The sequence below is a fragment of the Cherax quadricarinatus genome, chromosome 1, assembly GCF_038502225.1.
Source record: "Cherax quadricarinatus isolate ZL_2023a chromosome 1, ASM3850222v1, whole genome shotgun sequence".
Classification (NCBI taxonomy): domain Eukaryota; kingdom Metazoa; phylum Arthropoda; class Malacostraca; order Decapoda; family Parastacidae; genus Cherax; species Cherax quadricarinatus.
In genome coordinates, this window is record NC_091292.1 from 68277901 (window position 1) to 68302632 (window position 24732).

The following is a 24732-nucleotide window of genomic DNA, read 5'->3' on the forward strand; positions in this document are numbered from 1 at the left end:
TATGCCTATGCGTCGACTGAGGCCGAGGTAGCTAGTCTCACTCACTCGCTGCATCCCGTGACGTCATACAGTCACAGGCCAAAGGGATCTTCTATATAAACACATGGATGGTACTGATACGCTATACAACACATGTAAGGGGATCAGCAACTATGCTGACACAGAGAGTCCCAGTAACACCACCAGTGAGTCCCAGTAACACCACCAGTGAGTCCCAATAACACCACCAGAGAGTCCGAGTAACACCACCAGTGAGTCCCAGTAACACCACCAGTGAGTCCCAGTAACACCACCAGTGAGTCCCAACAACACTACCAGTGAGTCCCAGTAACACCACCAGTGAGTCCCAGTAACACCACCAATGAGTCCCAATAACACCACCAGTGAGCCCCAGTAACACCACCAGTGAGCCCCAGTAACACCACCAGTGAGCCCCAGTAACATCACCAGTGAGTCCCAGTAACACCACCAGTGAGTCCCAGTAACACCACCAGTGAGCCCCAGTAACACCACCAGTGAACCCCAGTAACACCACCAGTGAGTCCCAGTAACACCACCAGTGAGCCTCAGTAACACCACCAGTGAGTCTCAGTAACACCACCAGTGAGTCCCAGTAACACCACCAGTGAGCCCCAGTAACATCACCAGTGAGTCCCAGTAACACCACCAGTGAGTCCCAGTAACACCACCAGTGAGCCCCAGTAACACCGCCAGTGAGCCCCAGTAACACCATCAGTGAGTCCCAGTAACACCACCAGTGATCCTCAGTAACACCATCAGTGAGTCCAAGTAACACCACCAGTGAATCTAGTAACACCACCAGTGAGTCCCAGTAACACCACCAGTGAGTCCCAGTAACACCACCAGAGAGTCCCAGTAACACCACCAGTGAGCCCCAGTAACACCACCAGTGAGCCCCACAAACACCACCAGTGAGCCCCAGTAACACCGCCAGTGAGCCCCAGTAACACCACCAGTGAGCCCCAGTAACATCACAAGTGAGCCCCAGTAACACCATCAGTGAGTCCCAGTAACACCACCAGTGATCCTCAGTAACACCATCAGTGAGTCCAAGTAACACCACCAGTGAGTCCCAATATCACCACCAGTGAGCCCCAGTAACACCACCAGTGAGTCCCAGTAACACCACCAGTGAGCCCCAGTAACACCACCAGTGAGCCCCAGTAACACCACCAGTGAGCCCCAGTAACACCACCAGTGAGCCCCAGTAACACCACCAGTGAACCCCAGTAACATCACCAGTGAGCCCCAATAACACCGCCAGTGAGCCCCAGTAATATTACCAGTGAGCCCCAGTAGCCTGTCCAGTGAGCCCCAGTAATCTCACCAGTGGACCCCAGTAACATCACCAGTGAGCCCCAGTAACCTCACCAGTGAGGCCCAGTAACCTAACCTGTGAGCCCCAGTAACCTCACCAGTGAGCCCCAGAAACATCACCAGTGAGCCCCAGCAACACCACCAGTGAGCCCCAGTAACACCACCAGTGAGTCCCAGTAACACCACCAGTGAGTCTCAGTAACACCACCAGTGAGCCCCAGTAACCTTACCAATGAGCCCCAGTAACACCACCAGAGCCCCCGAGTAACACCACCAGAGAGCCCGAGTAACACCACCAGTGAGCCCCAATAACCTCACCAGTGAGCCCCTGTAACCCCACTACTTATCCCCAGTAAACCCACCAGCTACCCCCAGTAACCTCCTGATACTGTCTCACCACGACAGATACAGTGGGTGGATGACAGTCGTCGTGAGAGCATCAAGACAGGTGTGGTGCTGCTGACAGAGATCATGGCAGACGGCAAGAGAGTTACTGTCCACTCACGTCTCTCCTTCACTCCACGACGCTCACACCACAACTCTTCCCTCACCTGTCTCACCTCTCACCAGGCCCTCACCTCTCCCCTCTCCAGGTAGGTTACCCCTCTCTCACCTGTTTCATATATTACCAGGCCCTCACCTCTTCCCTCACCAGGTAGGTTACTCCTTCTATCACCTCTTCCCTCACCAGGAAAGTTACTCCTATCACCTCTTCCCTCACCAGGTGGGTCACTCTTTCTATCACCTCTCACCAGACCCTCACCTCTCCCCTCACCAGGTACGTCACTCCTTCTCTCACCTCACACCAGGCCCTCACCTCCCCATCATCAGGCACATCACCCCTTCTCTCGCCTGTCTCACTTCCCACAAGGCGCCTCACGCCTCCTCTCCTCTCACCAGGTAAGTCACCCCCCCTCTCTCACCTCTCACGAGGACATCACTTCTCCCTCCCTCACCAGGAAGGTCATCCCTCTCTAACCTCTCACTAGGCCCTCACCTCTCCCCTCACCAGGTAGATAAACCTCCCCCACCTTTCCCCATCACCAGGTAAGTCAATTTCCTCCCTCACCTCTCACAAGGCCCTTCTTCTCCCCTCACCAGGTACGTCACTCCTACAACATCTGTATCGCCTCTCACCAGACCCTCTCCTCTCCCCTCACCAGGTAGGTCACCCCCTCTCTCGCCTCTCACTAGGCCTTCACCTCTCCCCTCACCAGGTACCTCACTCCAACACCTGTCTCACCTCTCACCTGGAAGGTCACATTCTCTCTCAAGCAAATGAAGCTCCCCTCACCAGGTAGATAACATTCTGTCAGGTAGGTCATATTTCCCTCACCACCAAGGTCACATTCTTTCTCAGATGAGTTTCCCTCAGCGGGAAGGTCATATTCTGGATGGTCACTTTCCTTCACCACGAAAGTCACATTCTGGTTGATCATTTTCCCTCACTAAGTCACATTCTCTGCTTGATCACTTTAATTCACCAAGGTCACATTCTCTTGTTGGTCACTTTCCTTCACCAGGTAGGTCACATTCTCTGGTAGGTCACTTTCCTTCACTAGGAATGTCACACTCTCTGGTAGATCACTTTCCTTCACCAGGAAGGTCACATCCTCTCTCTGGTAGGTCACTTTCCTTCACCTGGAAGGTCACATTCTTTATGGCAGGTCACTTTCCCCCCTCACTTGTGTAACTTGTATCAGTGTCACGGTGATCGACTCGGTCTTCTACACTTATAAATGTCACTGAACATATATATCTGGCACTTACATTTGTTATTAATAAAGTTCAGTCTTGGTAAGACATAAATGTTCTTGTTAATATTGTGTCTGTAAACTTAGCCTGACTTACCGATACTTTAAATTTATTATGCCGAGTTAAATCACTGTACGTTACATTTAGCCAAAGTTGGTCGAGGTTTTGCTAAATACGGTGCAAGATATTAACCTTGTTGTTGACTTCCGGATGTGCCCTTATGTACCAGTTTTCCACCTCTTGAAGATCCTGCCCCTGTTTGCTGGTTATTACTCATGATTGTTGGTCTCTAGTTCCTGATCATTACGGCGCAATGAATCTTGTTCTTCCTCCAATAATTCTGTGGTTATCTTTCGATTCTATTATCCTCACCTCGTTTGCCCTATCCTTTCTTTTTATGAGGAATATTTTGTCTCACCTTTCTCATTGCCATTCGTTTCATATCTGTTTACTGATCAAAACAAAGTCATTCTTACTTGACTAAGTCATTCACTGTTACTAAGTCCATTTCGAAAATAAAGTCTCCTATCATTTCTTCTGATGATACACCGTTAATAAAACATATCACTCATTTCCTCAACTTTTTCATTTCCTTCAGATTCCTTGATGCCCAGAAAGTCTAAAAATTATGACAAATTTCTTTCTGTTAGATGAGTGACAGTGTGTAGCAACAGTTGACTTACAACAATGTACGTTGCTGTCACACGTATTATTTGTAACTCTGGTTTAACTGTTTTTATGTTACATCCAAGTGGAGTCAAACATGACTCAGAAAAAAGGATTATTGAAGGGATCAGACAATAAAAAAATGTGTACTGCTAATGCATGTAGTGATGTATTAGTAACATGCAGGTGTTGTGTGTCAGAAAGATAAGGAATGTGCAGGTGTTATGTTACCCAGGTAACGAATGTACAGGTGTTGTGTGTCAGCCAGATAAGGAGTGTGCAGGTGTTGTGTGTCAGAAAGATAGGAACGTACAGGTGTTATGTGTCAGCTAGATAAGGAATGTACAGGTGTTGTGTGTCAGCCAGATAGGAACGTACAGGTGTTATGTGTCAGCTAGATAAGGAATGTACAGGTGTTGTGTGTCAGCCAGATAGGAACGTACAGGTGTTATGTGTCAGCTAGATAAGGAATGTACAGGTGTTGTGTGTCAGCCAGGTAAGGAATGTACAGGTGTTTTGTGCCAGCTAGATAAGGAATGTACAGGTGTTGTGTGTCAGCCAGATAAGGAATGTACAGGTGTTGTGTGTCAACCAGATAAGGAATGTACAGGTGTTGTGTGTCAGCCAGGTAAGGAATGTACAGGTGTTGTGTGTCAGCCGATAAGGAATGAAGAGGTATTGTGTGTCAGCCAGAAAAGGAATGTACAGGTGTTGTGTGTCAGCCAGGTAAGGAATGAAGAGGTGTTGTGTGTCAGCCAGAAAAGGAATGTACAGGTGTTGTGTGTCAGCCAATAAGGAATGAAGAGGTATTGTGTGTCAGCCAGAAAAGGAATGTACAGGTGTTGTGTGTCAGCCAGGTAAGGAATGAAGAGGTGTTGTGTGTCAGCCAGAAAAGGAATGTACAGGTGTTGTGTGTCAGCCAGGTAAGGAATGCACAGGTATTGTGTATCAGCCAGATAATAATGTACAGGTGTTTTGTGCCAGCTAGATAAGGAATGTACAGGTGTTGTGTGTCAACCAGATAAGGAATGTACAGGTGTTGTGTGTCAGCCAGGTAAGGAATGAAGAGGTATTGTGTGTCAGCCAGAAAAGGAATGTACAGGTGTTGTGTGTCAGATAGGTAAGGAATGCACAGGTGTTGTGTATCAGCCAGATAATAACGTACAGGTGTTGTGTGTCAGCCAGATATGGAATGTACAGGTGTTGTGTATCAGCCAGATAAGGAATGCACAGGTTTTGTGTGTCAGCCAGTTAAGCAATGTACAGGTGTTGTGTATCAGCTAGTTAAGGAACGTACAGGTGTTGTTTGTCAGCCAGATAAGGAGTGTACAGATGTTGTGTGTCAGCCAGATAAGGAATCTACAGGTGTTGTGTGTCAGCCAGATAAGGAATGCACAGGTGTTGTGTGTCATCCAGATAAGGAATGTACAGGTGTTGTTTGTCAACCAGATAAGGAGTGTACAGGTGTTGTGTGTCAGCCAGATAAGGAATCTACAGGTGTTGTGTGCCAGCCAGATAAGGAATCTACAGGTGCTGTGTGTCACCCAGATAAGGAGTGTAAAGGTGTTGTGTGTCAGCCAGATAAGGAATCAACAGGTGTTGTGTGTCAGCCAGGTAAGCAATGTACAGGTGTTGTGTGTCAGCCAGATAAGGAGTGTGCAGGTGTTGTGTGTCAGCCAGATAAGGAATGTATAGGTGTTGTGTGTCAGCCAGATAAGGAATGTACAGGTATTGTGTGTCAGCAAGATAAGGAATGTACAGGTGTTATGTGTCAGTCAGATAAGAAATGTACAGGTGTTGTGTGTCAGCCAGATAAGGAAAGTACAGGTGCTGTGTGTCAGCCAGATAAGGAATGCACTGGTGTTGCGTGTCAGCTGGATACGGAATGTACAGGTGTTGTGTGTCAGCCAGAAAAGGAATGTACAGGTGTTGTGTATCAGCCAGATAAGGAATGTACAGGTGTTGTGTGTCAGGTAGATAAGGAATGTACAGGTGTTGTGTGTCAGGTAGATAAGGAATGTACAGGTATTGTGTGTCAGCCAGATAAGGAATGTACAGGTGTTGTGTGTCAGGTAGATAAGGAATGTACAGGTGTTGTGTGTCAGCCAGATAAGGAATTTACAGGTGTTGCGTGTCAGCCAGATAAAGAATGTATAGGTGTTGTGTGTCAGCCAGATAAGGAATGTACAGGTGTGTGTGTCAGCCAGATAAAGAATGTGTAGGTGTTGTGTGTCAGCCAGATAAGGAATGTACAGGTGTTGTGTGTCAGCCAGATAAAGAATGTATAGGTGTTGTGTGTCAGCCAGATAAGGAATGTACAGGTGTGTGTGTCAGCCAGAAAAGGAATGTACAGGTGTTGTGTGTCACTCAGATAAGGAATGTACAGGTGTTGTGTGTCAGCCAGATAAGGAATGTACAGGTGTTGTGTGTCACTCAGATAAGGAATGTACAGGTGTTGTGTGTCACTCAGATAAGGAATGTACAGGTGTTGTGTGTCACTCAGATAAGGAATGTACAGGTGTTGTGTGTCACTCAGATGAGGAATGTACAGGTGTTGTGTGTCAGCCAGATAAGGAATGTACAGGTGTTGTGTGTCACTCAGATAAGGAATGTACAGGTGTTGTGTGTCACTCAGATAAGGAATGTACAGGTGTTGTGTGTCACTCAGATAATGTACAGGTGCTGTGAGTCACTCAGATAAGGAATGTACAGGTGTTGTGTGTCACTCAGATAAGGAATGTACAGGTGTTGTGTGTCACTCAGATAAGGAATGTACAGGTGTTGTGTGTCACTCAGATAAGGAATGTACAGGTGTTGTGTGTCACTCAGATAAGGAATGTACAGGTGTTGTATGTCAAGGAATGTACAGGTGTTGTGTGTCACTCAGATAAGGAATGTACAGGTGTTGTGTGTCACTCAGATAAGGAATGTACAGGTGTTGTGTGTCACTCAGATAAGGAATGTACAGGTGTTGTGTGTCACTCAGATAAGGAATGTACAGGTGTTATGTGTCACTCAGATAAGGAATGTACAGGTGTTGTGTGTCACTCAGATAAGGAATGTACAGGTGTTGTGTGTCACTCAGATAAGGAATGTACAGGTGTTGTGTGTCACTCAGATAAGGAATGTACAGGTGTTGTGTGTCACTCAGATAAGGAATGTACAGGTGTTGTGTGTCACTCAGATGAGGAATGTACAGGTGTTGTGTGTCAGCCAGATAAGGAATGTACAGGTGTTGTGTGTCACTCAGATAAGGAATGTACAGGTGTTGTGTGTCACTCAGATAAGGAATGTACAGGTGTTGTGTGTCACTCAGATAAGGAATGTACAGGTGTTGTGTGTCAGCCAGATAAGGAATGTACAGGTGTTGTGTGTCACTCAGATAAGGAATGTACAGGTGTTGTGTGTCACTCAGATAAGGAATGTACAGGTGTTGTGTGTCACTCAGATAAGGAATGTACAGGTGTTGTGTGTCACTCAGATAAGGAATGTACAGGTGTTGTGTGTCACTTAAGGAATGTACAGGTGTTGTGTGTCACTCAGATAAGGAATGTACAGGTGTTGTGTGTCACTCAGATAAGGAATGTACAGGTGTTGTGTGTCACTCAGATAAGGAATGTACAGGTGTTGTGTGTCACTCAGATAAGGAATGTACAGGTGTTGTGTGTCACTCAGATAAGGAATGTACAGGTGTTGTGTGTCACTCAGATAAGGAATGTACAGGTGTTGTGTGTCACTCAGATAAGGAATGTACAGGTATTGTGTGTCACTCAGATAAGGAATGTACAGGTGTTGTGTGTCACTCAGATAAGGAATGTACAGGTATTGTGTGTCACTCAGATAAGGAATGTACAGGTGTTGTGTGTCACTCAGATAAGGAATGTACAGGTGTTGTGTGTCACTCAGATAAGGAATGTACAGGTGTTGTGTGTCAGCCAGATTTTATTTATTCATTTATTTATTCATTTATTTATTTATTTTTTTATTTATTTATTTATTTGAACATGATACAGTGAAGTACAAAGGAATACAGTTATTACAGTGCAACATGTCAAAGCCCCTTGTAAGCAGAGCATTATGGGCAGGCTTAAAATTAACTTAAGATTAACTAAGCAATGATATACTCAGTGGTAAAAACATTATTGTAAACAGATAACAATTTAGCACAAATGAGTATTACAAAGACAGGTCATATGGTCATTTACTGTGTTGCTGTGTGATCAGTAGAATGGAGTACTCTGTTAGGTAATGTAATTAAAAAATAAGAAAGTTTGATTGGGTCACAGGTTAGACACTTATGAGATACAATAATGAGAAACATTTATGAGATACAATTTATGAGATACAATTATTCAGCATTTATTTAGTTGTGGGTTAGTAAGTGATTTTTGAGAAGAGACTTGAATTTATAAACAGTCAGTGTTTCTTTTATATTCACAGGAAATTAATTCCAGATTTTAGAGCCTTTTATGTGCATTGAGTTTTTGCATTGCGTGAGATGGACACGAGGAACATCAAAGAGTGATCTGTGCCTTGTGTTATTGTCATGGGTTCTGTTGAGGTTGGCAAGGAGACGTCTGAGGGGAGGGTTTATATCAGAGTTATGTATGTAGTAGGTATGGTGAGTTGGTTTAGAGTTTTGAATATTGGTGGAGTGTGCTGCCTGTAGTGGGGATTTGTTATCATTCTGACTGCCTCCTTTTGTTGGGTAATTAATGGTCTGAGATGGTTTATTGTTGTTGAGTCCCATGCAAAATTCCATAGGTGAGATAGGGGTAAATAAGTGAGTGATATAGGGCCAGGAGGGCTGACTGTGGAACATAGTACCGTATCTTCAATAGTATGACTACGGTCTTGGAAATTTTTTTGGAAATTTGTTGTATATGTGTTTGAAATTTGAGTCTATTATCAAGGTGGATTCCTAAGAATTTTCCCTCTGTGAGTTTTGTGATAGGTGATCCGTTTATCATTATGTTAAGAGGGACGTCTAGCTCTGTTACCAAGCTGAATGAAGTAGGTTTTGTCAATGTTTAGAGTAAGTTTGTTAGTACTCATCCAGGTAGATATTTTCTGTAATTCGGTGTTTACAGTATTGGCTAGCATGACTGGGCTTGGGTGAGAGAAGACGTATGTAGTGTCATCTGCAAATAGTGTGGGTTTGAGTAGTTGTGATGCATTTGGTAGGTCATTTATGTATATGAGAAAGAGAAGAGGGCCAAGGACACTTTCCTGTGGGACACCAACTGTAATTGGCTGTGCTGAAGAGTTTGCCCCGTTTGTGTACACCTATTGGCTTCTCTTGCTGAGGTAAGACTTTAGGTAGTTGAGGGAGTGCCCTTTTATACCATAGTGCGACAATTCTGTATGGAGCAAGTCATGGTCAACTGTATCAAAAGCTTTACTTAAGTCTATGAAGATCCCCAGTGGGACTTCTTTTTTCTCTGTTGCAGTGTATATGTGTTCTAGCATGTGCATAAAAGCATCATTAGTATTTTTATTAGGCCTGAATCCAAATTGACAGGGGTCGAGTATGTTGTGGGAGATGAGGTAGGAATAGATTCGCTTATGAATTAATTTTTCGATGATTTTAGAGAGAGGGTGTAAGTTGGATATTGGCCTATAGTTATTCAAGTCTGTTTATTCTCCTCCTTTATGGATTGGGGTGACCCTTGCCATTTTGAGAACTGTTGGTAAGGTAGGGGATTCTATGGATTTGTTAAAGAGTGTTGCAATGATTGGTGATAGCACTTGTGACGCTTTTTTGTATATAAAGGGTGGTAAAGTATTTAAATCTCCTGTCTTGTTTTTTAGTGTGTTGATAATAAGGGAGACTTCTTATGGGTTAATCGGAGCTAGGAACAGTGTGTTTGGATAGTTGCCAGTGAGGTAGTCATTGGGTGGGGTATCTGAGCTTGGGATTTTATTGGCAAGGTTTTTCCTATAGTGGAGAAGAAATTATTGAGTCTGTTTGCTGTTTCAGTTGGTGGGAGTTGGGGTTCATCTGATTTTGTTAATTCAATTTCACTATTTTGTGATATCTTTTTTGTTCCTAGAATTTCTGGTAGGGTTCTCCAGGTCTTTTTTATATCACCTCATAAGTTGGATAATCAGTTCTCATAATACAATTTTTTAGCCCTTCTTATCAGGCTGGTTAGGATTGATGAGTAACGTTTTGTTGGTCTCTGGTTATGTGACCCATTCTGTGCTGTTTTTCGTTTAGGTGCTTTGTATTTATGGATTTGAGGATGCTGGGTGTTAGCCAGGGACTGTTCAGTCTCTTAGCTGTCATCTGTTTAGTTTTTTTTGGGCAGTGCTTGTTATAGAGGTATTGGGTCTTTTTTAGAAAATCATTAATATATTCGTCAATATATGTATAGATTTCTAGCTCAGTGTGCCAGTCAATGTTTGTCACTGCTTCTGTGAAGTTATTAATGGCTGCCTCATTGTGAAGTCTGAAAGTGACTTTAGTAGTGTCTTGGGGTAATTTGCCAAGATTTGTTTTGAGGAAGGTAGGGTAGTGATCTGTGGTATTATCTGTGATTATGCCTGATTTTAAAGGGTGTTGGTCCAGATGTGGTCTAGTAGGGAAACACTAGTCTCAGTAGCTCTTGTAGGTTTTGTTACTGTCTGTTGGTAGCAACAAACAGTTACTCATAGTGTTTGTGAATTCAGTAACGTGTGGGTCCTGGTCTTACACGAGATTTATATTGAAGTCACCTGAGAGTAGTAAGTGATCTTTGTTCATGCGTGCATCAGTTATTATACTTCCTAGGTTTTCACTAAAATGGCTAATGTTTGACTGTGGTACTCTGTAGATGTGTATCACTGTGAGAGGTTTTTGTAGGTATTTGGATTTGAATTTAGCTATTATATATTCCCAATGTTCATCCCTTGTGCAAGTATTAGTGATACATTCTAGTTGGTCTGAGTAGTATATAGCTGTGCCATGCCCTTGTTGATCTGGCCTACAGTTTTGTATGGCTGTGTAACCAGGAATGGCATAGACATCTGTAATATCAGGCTTTAGCCAGGTTTCAGTGAGAGTAATGATGGATACTGGCATGCAGGGAATTTAGTAATGCTATGAGGTCATCGTAATGTTTACTTAAAGATCTGATATTGTAGTTAAAGACAGTTATGTTGTTGTTGGCTCTAAGAAGTGCCTTTGATTGTTCTGCTGTGTAGTAATTACAGTTACTGTTTGATTCATTTAAATCATTCAATAAGAGGTTGGTATCAGGATCAATGCTTGTTATCATAAGATGTATAGTGAATCTACAGTTAGAATTAAGTATTAGACAAAGTAAATATTCTAAAGCTGTAAAATAGCACCTGAAGGTAGTTCTTTAAAGCTAAAATGAAGGAGACAATATAAAAGAGACTAAAAAGAATTTGAGGTGAACAAATAAAGTGGTAATCAAACAAATGAGCTAGGGAATATAATGGTAAAATAGTGAACTTATTACACTTTAGCACCTGAGAATAGCACCTTGATTATTTTAACAATTGTGAATATATGAACTAAGGTTGTTATGTAAAGCTAAAACAAAGCTAAAATAAAGGAGAAAATATATAAGGGACTAAATTAAATAATGGGAGTAAGATCTGATTTGTTATGTATAATAAGTTGAGCAATTTATTGTACTATAAAAAGTAAAAAAAAATATGAGTTTGTTGGTAGTAGCTAGCAAAAGATAGTTTTGGGCCTGGAACAATAATGTAATTGAAATATACACTAATTGCACACACAATATAGTCACTAAGATATGAAAATAATCTGAGAGTAGGATTTGCCTTATAGCATAAAGTTTGAGCAATTAATATCACTATAGGAATAAATATTATTTGAGGTAGTTGATACTAGCTAGTGAGGGAAGGTTCAAGGTATTGCACAGTAGTGTAGTGGGAACATACTCTAGTTTGTTATTTGTAGTTTGGGAGAAAAGGGAAAATTAGGTATGATTATAAGAGAATTTTAACAGTGCTTAAGTAGGAAAGAAAAAGGTAATACAGATATTATTAAAGAGTAAGTATCCTATTACCAAAAAATAAATTGTGAATTGGGAATCTGGGAAGATAACACAAAATGGGTCACATAAAGAACTGTGTGGGACACCTGGGATAATGAGGTAGTAAATACTATCTAGGAGGTGATAGTACAGGGATTAGTTCAATAATGACATAATAACATACACTGATGTAGTAAGGATTTGGTCACTAATATCAGTCAGACTGTAATATTTGCATCATGAAGGAAGTTTGCTAGTTCATTTTCATTTGTAATGTAGTACACACGACCTACATTAGTTTTTCTTACTAGAATTTGTCCATCATGTACAAAGCACTGGTGAATTTTATCATTATTCTCATGTTTTAGTTTTCTCACTCTGTACAGGAGGTTCTGTCGTTTTCTTGTGAGACACTCATTTATGTATATATCTTTTTTTGATTTAATAGATGAAATTATTAGATCCTTTTTCCTGTCTTGTGTGTGAAATCTGAGCATAACACTTTTTCTACTTTGGTTTCCTAGTAACCGCGATACTTTTATTTCTGACACTGGTACATTAACATGTAGGTGGTCAAGTATGAGTTGTGTCTTTTCAGTTGGAATGGTTTAATTCGTTGGGAAAGAGTGGAGTGTTAATTACTACTGCATCAGATAACTTGTCTTGCTCTGCTTTATCATCTTGGTTAGCAAAATAATTGTTCAATTGGGTATCCATGTTTATTTTCCAGTCCTTGACGACATTATCGATCTTCGCGTTTAGGGATGTTATTTTATCTGTGTGGCTGGCTATGACTGATTGGAGGGTCTTGCCAAAATCAGTCGTACCAGTTGATGTTTGCTGTTGTTCAAGGTTGTTGATCTTGTTCTCAAGGTGACGTAACTTTGATTCATGGTTTGTTATTGTTGCACGGAGAGACATATTTTCAGCATGATAGTGCTTTAGAGTGTCAGGATCATTAATCATATCTGGGAGCATATCAGCTGGGTTAAACCCTATGAAGGTAGTAGAGGTAGAGAGGGAGTCAGTCGCGGTTGTTGTTGTTGTTGCCAAGTCGCCTGGGTTGGTGGGTGAGGGTGAGTTGGCCATGTTTGTTGTTGGTGATGCTTCGCTCTGGGTTGTAAGGGAGGTGGATGGCGCACTGGCATCCTGCTGGGTTGTCTTATGGAATAGTCAATTTCTAGGCGCTGCCTTGCTGTTCTTAGTGCTGTTTCTTCTAGTAGTTGGTCTCATAGTAGTGCAGGAGTTGCTGTGGTTAGATGAAGAAACTAAGATGGTTAAGAGCTTGGAGTAGGTAATCGTCTGGCAGTGGGGTTGTGCTTGGAGTTTGTGGGGCAGTCTTCGCTTCACTCGGTAATTTTTCGGTTTGTAGGTATCACTGTTGATTATCTTGGGTCATGCTGTCTTCTACGTACGTTAATGCAGTTATGATTGCAATTAGGCCATCATTGAAGCTTTGGTGGGCTCTGCAGGTGAGAAAAATGACAGAGCTTGCTGCCTCTGCTGTCGCTGTACAGGTGTTGTGTGTCACTCAGATAAGGAATGTACAGGTGTTGTGTGTCACTCAGATAAGGAATGTACAGGTGTTGTGTGTCACTCAGATAAGGAATGTACAGGTGTTGTGTGTCGCTCAGATAAGGAATGTACAGGTGTTGTGTGTCACTCAGATAAGGAATGTACAGGTGTTGTGTGTCGCTCAGATAAGGAATGTACAGGTGTTGTGTGTCACTCAGATAAGGAATGTACAGGTGTTGTGTGTCACTCAGATAAGGAATGCTTAGAATGACTTAAACATCTCAAAGACACTTGCAGTATTAACTGTGTTGTGACTTTCTACACGCTTATAAATTAATATTATAAATATTCATGATTGCGATAACTCACATTTCACCCCTATTTCCCACTCACTTCTCTTCCTTTCCCATCTCCCCTCTCACCTCTCCTGTTTCCATCGCACCAATTCTCAACCTCACACTGTTCTTACTTCACACACTGCCTATTAACACATACCTATCACTCACACACTTTCTTTACCTCCACACACTACACCCCCACACCTCTTAACATCACACACTACGCCCCCACACCTTTTAACATCACACACTACATCCCCACACCTCTTAACATCACACACTACACACCCACACCTCTTAACATCACACACTACACCCCCACACCTCTTAACATCACACACTACGCCCCCACACCTCTTAACATCACACACTACACCCCTACACCTCTCAACATAACACACTGCACCCCCACACCTCTTAACATCACACACTGCACCCCCACACCTCTTAACATCACACACTGCACCCCCACACCTCTTAACATCACACACTGCACCCCCACACCTCTTAACATCACACACTACAACCCAACACCTCTTAACATCACACACTGCACCCCACACCTCTTAACATCACAAACTGCACCCTCACACCTCTTAACATCACACACTGCACCCCTACACCTCTTAACATCACACACTAATTCCCCACTCCTCTTAAGATCACACACTGCACCCCTTAACACACACTTTTCACATCACACACTACACCCCCACCTCTCAGACTCCTCTTAACATCACACACCACACCCGCACACCTCTTAACATCACACACTGCACCCCCACACCTCTTAACATCACACACTGCACCCCCACACCTCTTAACATCACACACTACACCCCCACACCTCTTAACATCACACACTGCACCCCTACACCTCTTAACATCACACACTGCACCCCTACACCTCTTAATATCACACAGTACACCACCACACCTCTTAACAGCACACACTGCACCCCTACACCTCTTAATATCACACACTGCACCCCCACACCTCTTAACATCACACACTACTCCCCAACACCTCTTAACATCACACACTGCACCCCTACACCTCTTAACATCACACACTACACTCACACACCTCTTAACAGCACACACTGCGCCCCCACACCTCTTAACATCACACACTGCACCCCCATACCTTTTAACACCACACACTACACCCCCACTCCTCTTAACATCACACACTACACCCCCACTCCTCTTAACATCACACACTACACCCCCACACCTCTTAACATCACATACTGCACCCCCACACCTCTTAATATCACACAATGCACCCCCACACCTTTTAATATCACACACTACACCCCTACACCTCTTAACATCACATACAGCACCCCCACACCTCTTAACATCACACTACAACCCCACACCTCTTAATATCACACACTACACCCCTAAACCTCTTAACTTCACACACTGCACCCCCAAACCTCTTAACATCTCACACTACACTCCCACACCTCTTAACAGCACACACTACACAACAACACCTCTTAACATCACACACTGCACCCCCACTCCTCTTAACATCACACACGACACCCCAACTCCTCTTAACATCATACACTACACCCCCACACCTCTTAACATCACACACTACAACCCTACACCTCTTAACATCACACACTGCACCCCACACCTCTTAACATAACAAACTGCACCCTCACACCTCTTAACATCACACACTGCACCCCTACACCTCTTAATATCACACACTACACCACCACACCTCTTAACATCACACACTGCACCCCCACACCTTTTAACACCACACACTACGCCCCCACTCCTCTTAACATCACACACTACACCCCTACACCTCTTAACATCACACTACACCCCCACACCTCTTAATATCACACACTACACCCCAACACCTCTTAACATCACACACTGCACCCCCACACCTCTTAACATCACACACTACACTCCCACACCTCTTAACAGCACACACTGCGCCCCCACACCTCTTAACATCACACACTGCACCCCCACACCTTTTAACGCCACACACTACACCCCCACTCCTCTTAACATCACACACTACACCACCACTCCTCTTAACATTATACACTACACCCGAACACCTCTTAACATCACATACTGCACCCCCACACCTCTTACCATTACACTACACCCCCACACCTCTTAATATTACACACTACACCCCAACACCTCTTAACATCACACACTACACTCCCAAACCTCTTAACAGCACACACTGCATCCCAACACCTCTTAACATCGCACACTGCACCCCCATTCCTCTTAACATCACACACTACACCCCCACTCCTCTTAACATCATACACTACACCCCAACACCTCTTAACATCACATACTGCACCCCCACACCTCTTAATATCACACAATGCACCCCCACGCCTTTTAATATTACACACTACACCCCTACACCTCTTAACATCACACACTGCATCCCCACACCTCTTATCATCACACACTACACCCCCACTTCTCTTAACATCACACACCTCATCCCGCACCTCTTAACATCACAAAGCTACACCCCCACATCTAAATATCACACACTACACCCCTACACCTCTTAACATCACACACTGCATTCCCACACCTCTTATCATCACACACTACACCCCCATTTCTCTAAACATCACACACTTCACCCCCACACCTCTTAACATCACACACTACTCCCCCACTCCTCTTAACATCACACACTACTCCCCCACTCCTCTTAACATCACACACTGCACCCCGACAACTTTTAAAATCACACACTACGCACCAACACCTCTTAGCATCACACATTGCACCCCCACACCTCTTAACATCACAAACTGCACCCCTACACCTCTTAACATCACACACTGCACCCCCACACCTCTTAACATCACACACTACACCCCTACGCCTCTTAACATCACACACCACACCACCACACCTCTTACCATCACACACTGCACCCCCACACCTCTTAACATCACACACTACAACCCTACACCTCTTAACATCACACGCTACACCCCTACACCTCTTAACATCACACACTGCATCCCAACACCTCTTAACATCACACACTGCACCCCTACACCTCTTAATATCACACACTACACCCGGACACCTCATAACAGCACACACTGCACCCCCACACCTCTTAACATCACACACTGCATCCCTATACCTTTTAACACCACACACTTCACCCCCACACCTCTTAACATCACACACTACAACCCCACACCTCTTAACATCACACTACACCCCCAAGCCTCTTAATATCACACACCACACCCCAACACCTCTTAACACCACACACTGCACCACCACACCTCTTAACATCACACACTACACCCACACTCCTCTTAACATCACACACTACACCCCCACACCTCTTAACAGCACACACTGCACCCCAAAACCTTTTAACATCACACACTACATTCACTCCTCTTAAACGCACACACTACACACCCACACCTCTTAACATCACACACTGCACCCCCACACCTCTTGACACCACACACTACACCCCTACACCTCTTAACATCACACACTGCATCCGCACACCTCTTAACATCACACACTGCACCCCTACACCTCTTAATATCACACACTACACCCCCACACCTCTTAACATCACACACTGCACCCCCACACATTTTAACATCACACACTACACCAGCACACTTCTTAACATCACACACTACACCCGCACACCTCTTAACATCACACTACAACCCCACACCTCTTAATATCACACACCACACCCAAACACCTCCTAACATCACACACAGCACCCCCACACCTATTAACATCACACACTACACCCCCACTCCTCTTAACATCACACACTACACCCCCACACCTCTTAACAGCACACACTGCACCCCAAAACCTTTTAACATCACACACTGTACCCCCACAACTTTTAACACCACACACTACACCCCCACTCCTCTTCACAGCACACACTACACGCCCACACCTCTTAACATCACACACTGCACCCCCACACCTCTTAACATCACACGCTACACCCCCACACATCTTAATATCACACACTACACCCATAAGCCCCTTAACATCACACACTAATCCCCCACACCTCTTAACATCACACACTGCTCCCCCACACTTCTTAATATCACACACTGCACCCCAACACCTTTTAATATCACACACTACACCGCTACACCTCTTAACATTAAACACTGCATCCCCACACCTCTTAACTTCACACACTACACCCCCACTCCTCTTAACATCACACACTATACCCCCACACCTCTTAACATCACACACTACACCCCCACATCTTCATATCAAACTCTACACCCCTACACCTCTTAACATCAGTCACTGCACCCAGACACCTCTTAACATCACACACTTCACCCATACACCTATTAGCATCACACAATGCACCCCCACACCACTTAACATCACACACTGCACCCCCACACCTCTTAACATCACAAACTGCACCGTCACACCTCTTAACATCACACACTGCACCGCCACACCTCTTAACATCACACACTACACCCGCACACCTCTTAACATCACACACCACACCCCCACACCTCTTAACATCACACACTGCACCCCCACACCTCTTAACATAACACACTACAACCCTACACCTCTTAACATCACATGCTACACCCCTACACCTCTTAACATCACACACTGCATCCCTACACCTCTTAATATCAAAAATTGCACCCTCACACCTCTTAACATCACACACTGCACCCTTACACCTCTTAATATCACACACTACACCCTCACACCTCATAACAGCACGCAGTGCACCCCCACACCTCTTAATATCACACACCACACCCCAACACCTCTTAACATCACACACTGCACCCCCAAACCTCTTAACATCACACACTACACCCCCACTCCTCTTAACATCACACACTACACCCCCACACCTCTTAACAGCACACACTGCACCCGCACACACCTTAACATCACACACTACAACCGCACACCTCTCAACATCACATACTGCACCCCCACACCTCTTAACATCACACACTGCACCTCCACACCTCTTAACATCACACACTGCACCCCACACCTATTAACATCACACACTGCACCCTATACCTCTTAACATCACACACTGCGTCCCCACACCTCTTAAAATCACACACTGCACCCCGACACCTATTAACACCACACAATGCACCCCCACTCCTCTTAACATTACACAATACACCCCCACACCTCTTAACATCACACACTGCACCCCCACTCCTCTTAACATCACACACTACACCCCTAAACATCTTAACATCACACACTGCACCCCTACACCTCTTAACATCACACACTACACTCCGACACTTTTTAACATCACACACTACACCCCTACACCTCTTAACATCACACACTACACCCCCACACCTCTTAACATCACGCACTGCACCCCACACATCTTAATATCACACACTGCACCCCAACACCTCTTAACATCACACTCTACACCCTAACACCCCTTTACATCACACACGACACCCCCACACCTCTTAACGTCACACACTTCACCCCCACACCTCTTAACATCACACACCACACCCCCACACCTCTTAATATCACACACTGCACCCCCACACCTCTTAACATAACACACTGCACCCGCACACCTCTTAACATCACACACTGCACCCGCACACCTCTTAACATCACACACTGAAACCCCACACCTCTTAACATCACATACTGCACCCCCACACCTCTTTACATTACACACTACACCCCCACACCTCTTAACATCACACACTGCACCCCCACACCTCTTAACATAACACACTGCACCCGCACACCTCTTAACATCACACACTGCACCCGCACACCTCTTAACATCACACACTGCACCCCACACCTCTGAACATCACACACTGCACCGTCACACCTCATAACATCACACACTGCACCCCCACAACTCTTAACATCACACACTGCACCCTCACACCTCTTAACATCACACACTGCACCCCCCACATCTCTTAACATCACACACTGCACCCCCACACCTCATAACATCACAAACTGCACCCCCACAACTCTTAACATCACACACTGCACTTCACACCTCTTAACATCACACTGCATCCCCACACATCTTAACATCACACAATGCACCCCCACACCTCTTAACATCACACAGAGCACCCCTACACCTCTTAACAACACACATTGCACCCCTACACCTCTTAACATCACACACACTGCACCCCTACATCTCTTAACATCACATACTACTCCCCCATACCTCTTAACATCACACACTGCACCCCTATACCTCTTAACATCACACATTGCACTCTACAAATCTTTACATCACACACTACACCCCCACACCTCTTAACATCGCACTCTGCACCCCCATACCTCTTAACATCACACACTGCACCCGAACACCTCTGAACATCACACACTGCACCCCCACACCTCTTTACATCACATACTGCACCCCCAAATCTCTTAACATCACACACTACACCCCCACACCTCTTAACATCACACACTACACCCCCACATCTAAATATCACACACTACACTCCTAAATCTCTTAACATCACACACTGTACCCCCACACCTTTTAATATCACACACTACGCCCCTACACCTCTTAACATCACACACTGCACTCCCACACCTCTTAACATCACACACTGCACCCCATACTTTTTAATATCACACACTACACCTCCACTCCTCTTAATATCACACACTACACCCCTATACCTCTTAACATCACACACTGCACCCCCATTCCTCTTAACATCAAGCACTACACCCCAACTCCTCTTAACATCACAAACTACACACCCACACCTCTTAACATCACACACTGCACCCCCTCACCTCTTAACATCACACACTTCACCCCTACACCTCTTAATATCACACACTGCACCCCCACACCTCTTAACGTCACGCACTGCACCCTCACACTTCCAAACATCACACACTTCACCCCCACACCTCTTATCGTCACACACTGCACCCCCGCACGTCTTAACATCACACACTGCACCCCCACTCCTCTTAACATCTCACTCTGCACCCTCATACCTCTTAACATCAGACACTGCACCCCCACACCTCTTAACATCACACACTGCACCCCCACACCTCTTAGCATCACACACTGCACTCCCACACCTCTTAACATCACACACTGCACCCCACACCTCTTAACATCACACACTGCACCCCTACACCTCTTAACATCTCACACTGCACCCCCACACCTCTTCACATCACACAATGCACCCCCACATCTCTTAACATCACACACTACACCCCAACACATCTTAACATCACACACTGCACCCCACCTCTTACATCTGCACTATACCCCGACACGTTTTAACACACACACTACACCTCTTAACATCACACACTGCACCCCCACACCTCTTAATATCACACACTCTTAAATATCACCCCTACACCTCTTAACATCACACACTGCACTCACCACACCTCTTAACATCACACACTGCACCCCACACTTCTTAACATCATCACACACTACACCACACTGCCCTCCACACCTCTTAAGATCACACACTACACCCCCACACCTCTTAACATCACACACTGCACCCCCATTCACCTCTTAACATCACACACTACACCCCAACTCCTCTTAACATCACAAACTACACACCCACACCTCTTAACATCACACACTGCACCCCCTCACCTCTTAACATCACACACTTCACCCCTACACCTCTTAGCATCACACACTGCACCCCCATTCCTCTTAACGTCACGCACTGCACCACCACACCTCTTACCATCACACACTGTACCCCCACACCTCTTAACATCACACACTGCACCCCCTCACCTCTTACCATCACACACTTCACCCCTACACCTCTTAGCATCACACACTGCACCCCCATACCTCTTAACATCACACACTGCACCCCCACACCTCTTAACATCACACACTGCACCTCACACCTCCTAGCATCACACACTGCACTCCCACACCTCTTAACATCACACACTGCACCCGCACACCTCTTAACATCAGGCAATGCACCCCTACACCTCTTAACATCTCACAATGCACCCCCACACCCCTTCACATCACACAATGCACCCCCACATCTCTTAACAACACACACTACACCCCAACCTTTCTTAACATCACACACTGCACCCCTACACCTCTTAACATCACACACTATACCCCGACACGTTTTAACAACACACACTACAACTCCGCACCTCTTAACATCACACACTACACCCCCACACCTCTTAACATCACGCACTGCACCCCACACCTCTTAAATATCACACACTGCACACCCACACCTCTTAACATCACACACTGCACCCCCACACCTCTTTACATCACACACTACACCCCCACACCTCTCAACATCACACTCTACTCCCCCACACCTCTTAACATCACACACTGCACCCCCACACCTCTTAACATCACGCACTGCACCCAACAGCTCTTAACAACACACACTGCACCCCACACCTCTTCAGATCACACACTGCACCCCCACACCTCTTAACATCACTCACTGCAACCCCACACCTCTTAACATCACACACTTCACCCCCATACCTATTAACATCACACACCCACCCCCACTCCTCTTAACATCACACACTACACCCCCACACCTCTTAACATCACACACTGCACCCCCACTCCTCTTAACATCACACACTACACCCATAAACATCTTAACATCACACACTGCACCCCCACACATCACACACTTCTTAACATCACATACTGCACCCCAACACCTCTTAACATCACACACTGCACCCCACACCTCTTAACGTCACATCACACACTACACCGCTACACCTCCTAACATTAAACACTGCATCCCCACACCTCTTAACTTCACACACTACACCCCCACTCCTCTTAACATCACTCACTACACCCCCGCACCTCTTAGCATCACACACTGCACCCCTACATCTCTTAACATCACACACTACACTCCGACACTTTTTAACATCACACACTACACCCCTACACCTCTTAACATCACACACTAATCCCCCACACCTCTTAACATCACACACTGCTCCCCCACACTTCTTAATATCACACACTGCAACCCCACACCTTTTAATATCACACACTACACCCCTACACCTCTTAGCATCACACACTGCACCCCCACACCTCTTAACATCACACACTGCACCCGCACACCTCTTAACATCACACACTGCACCCCCACACCTCTTTACATTACACACATACCTCCACACCTCTTAACATCACACACTGCGCCCCCACACCTCCTAACATCACGCACTGCACCCACACACCTCTTAACATCACACACTGCACCCTCACACCTCTTAACATCACACACTGCACCCCCACACATCTTAACATCACACACTGCACCCCCACACCTCTTAACATCACACACTGCACCCCACACCTCTGAACATCACACACTGCACCCTCACACCTCTTAACATCACACACTGCACTTCACACCTCTTAACATCACACGCTACACCCCTACACCTCTTAACATCACACACTGCACCCCCACACCTCTTAACATCACACACTGCACCCCCACACCTCTTAACATCACACACTGCACCCCCACACCTCTTAACATCACACACTGCACCCCCACACCTCTTAACATCACACACTGCACCCCCACACCTCTTAACCATCACACACTGCACATCCCACTGCACACATCTCTTAACATCACACTACTGCACACCCTTAACATCACAAACTCACCCCTATACCTCTTAACATCACACATTGCAACATCACACACTGCACCCCCACCCCTTAACACACCTCTTAACATCACACACTGCATCCCCCCCCTCCCCCCACACCTCTTAACATCACACACTACACCCCCACATCCTTAACATCACACACTACACCCCCACACTTCTTCTAACATCACACGCTACACCCCTACACCTCTTAACATCACACACTGCACCCCCACGCCACTTAACATCACAAACTGCACTCCCACACCTCTTAACATCACACACTGCACCCCATACTTTTTAATATCACACACTACACCTCCACTCCTCTTAATATCACACACTACACCCCTATACCTCTTAACATCACACACTGCACCCCCATTCCTCTTAACATCAAGCACTACACCCCCACTCCTCTTAACATCACAAACTACACACCCACACCTCTTAATATCACACACTGCACCCCCTCACCTCTTAACATCACACACTTCACCCCTACACCTCTTAGCATTACACACTGCACCCCCATACCTCTTAACGTCACGCACTGCACCCCCACACCTCTTACCATCACACACTGTACCCCCACACCTCTTAACATCAGACACTGCACCCCCTCACCTCTTACCATCACACACTTCACCCCTACACCTTTTAGCATCACACACTGCACCCCCATACCTCTTAACATCACACACTGCACCCCCACACCTCTTAACATCACACACTGAACCCTCACACCTCCTAGCATCACACACTGCACTCCCACACCTCTTAACATCACACACTGCACCGGCACACCTCTTAACATCAGGCAATGCACCCCTACACCTCTTAAAATCTCACACTGCACCCCCACACCCCTTCACATCACACAATGCACCCCCACATCTCTTAACATCACACACTACACCCCAACCTTTCTTAACATCACACACTGCACCCTTACACCTCTTAACATCTCACACTATACCCCGACACGTTTTAACAACACACACTACACCTCCGCACCTCTTAACATCACACACTGCACCCCCACACCTCTTTACATCACACACTACACCCCCACACCTCTTAATTAACATCACACTCTACACCCCCGCACCTCTTAACATCACACACTACACCCCCACACCTCTTAACATCACGCACTGCACCCCACACCTCTTAAATATCACACACTGCACCACCACACCTCTTAACATCACGCACTGCACCCAACGCCTCTTAACATCACACACTGCACCTCCACACCTCTTAAGATCACACACTGCACCCCCACACCTCTTAACATCACACACTGCACCCCCATACCTATT

General features: G+C 45.4%; 1 protein-coding gene across 1 annotated transcript in view; it reads left to right on the forward strand.

The window, feature by feature from the left end:
* Positions 1–24732, forward strand: part of LOC128685431 (irregular chiasm C-roughest protein-like) — a 399092-nt gene that overhangs the window by 96327 nt on the left and 278033 nt on the right. Inside the window, exon 7 of the mRNA XM_070085947.1 lies at positions 1744–1931. Within this exon, the coding sequence (XP_069942048.1) occupies positions 1744–1931 (188 nt within the window). The remainder of the gene's footprint in view (positions 1–1743; positions 1932–24732) is intronic.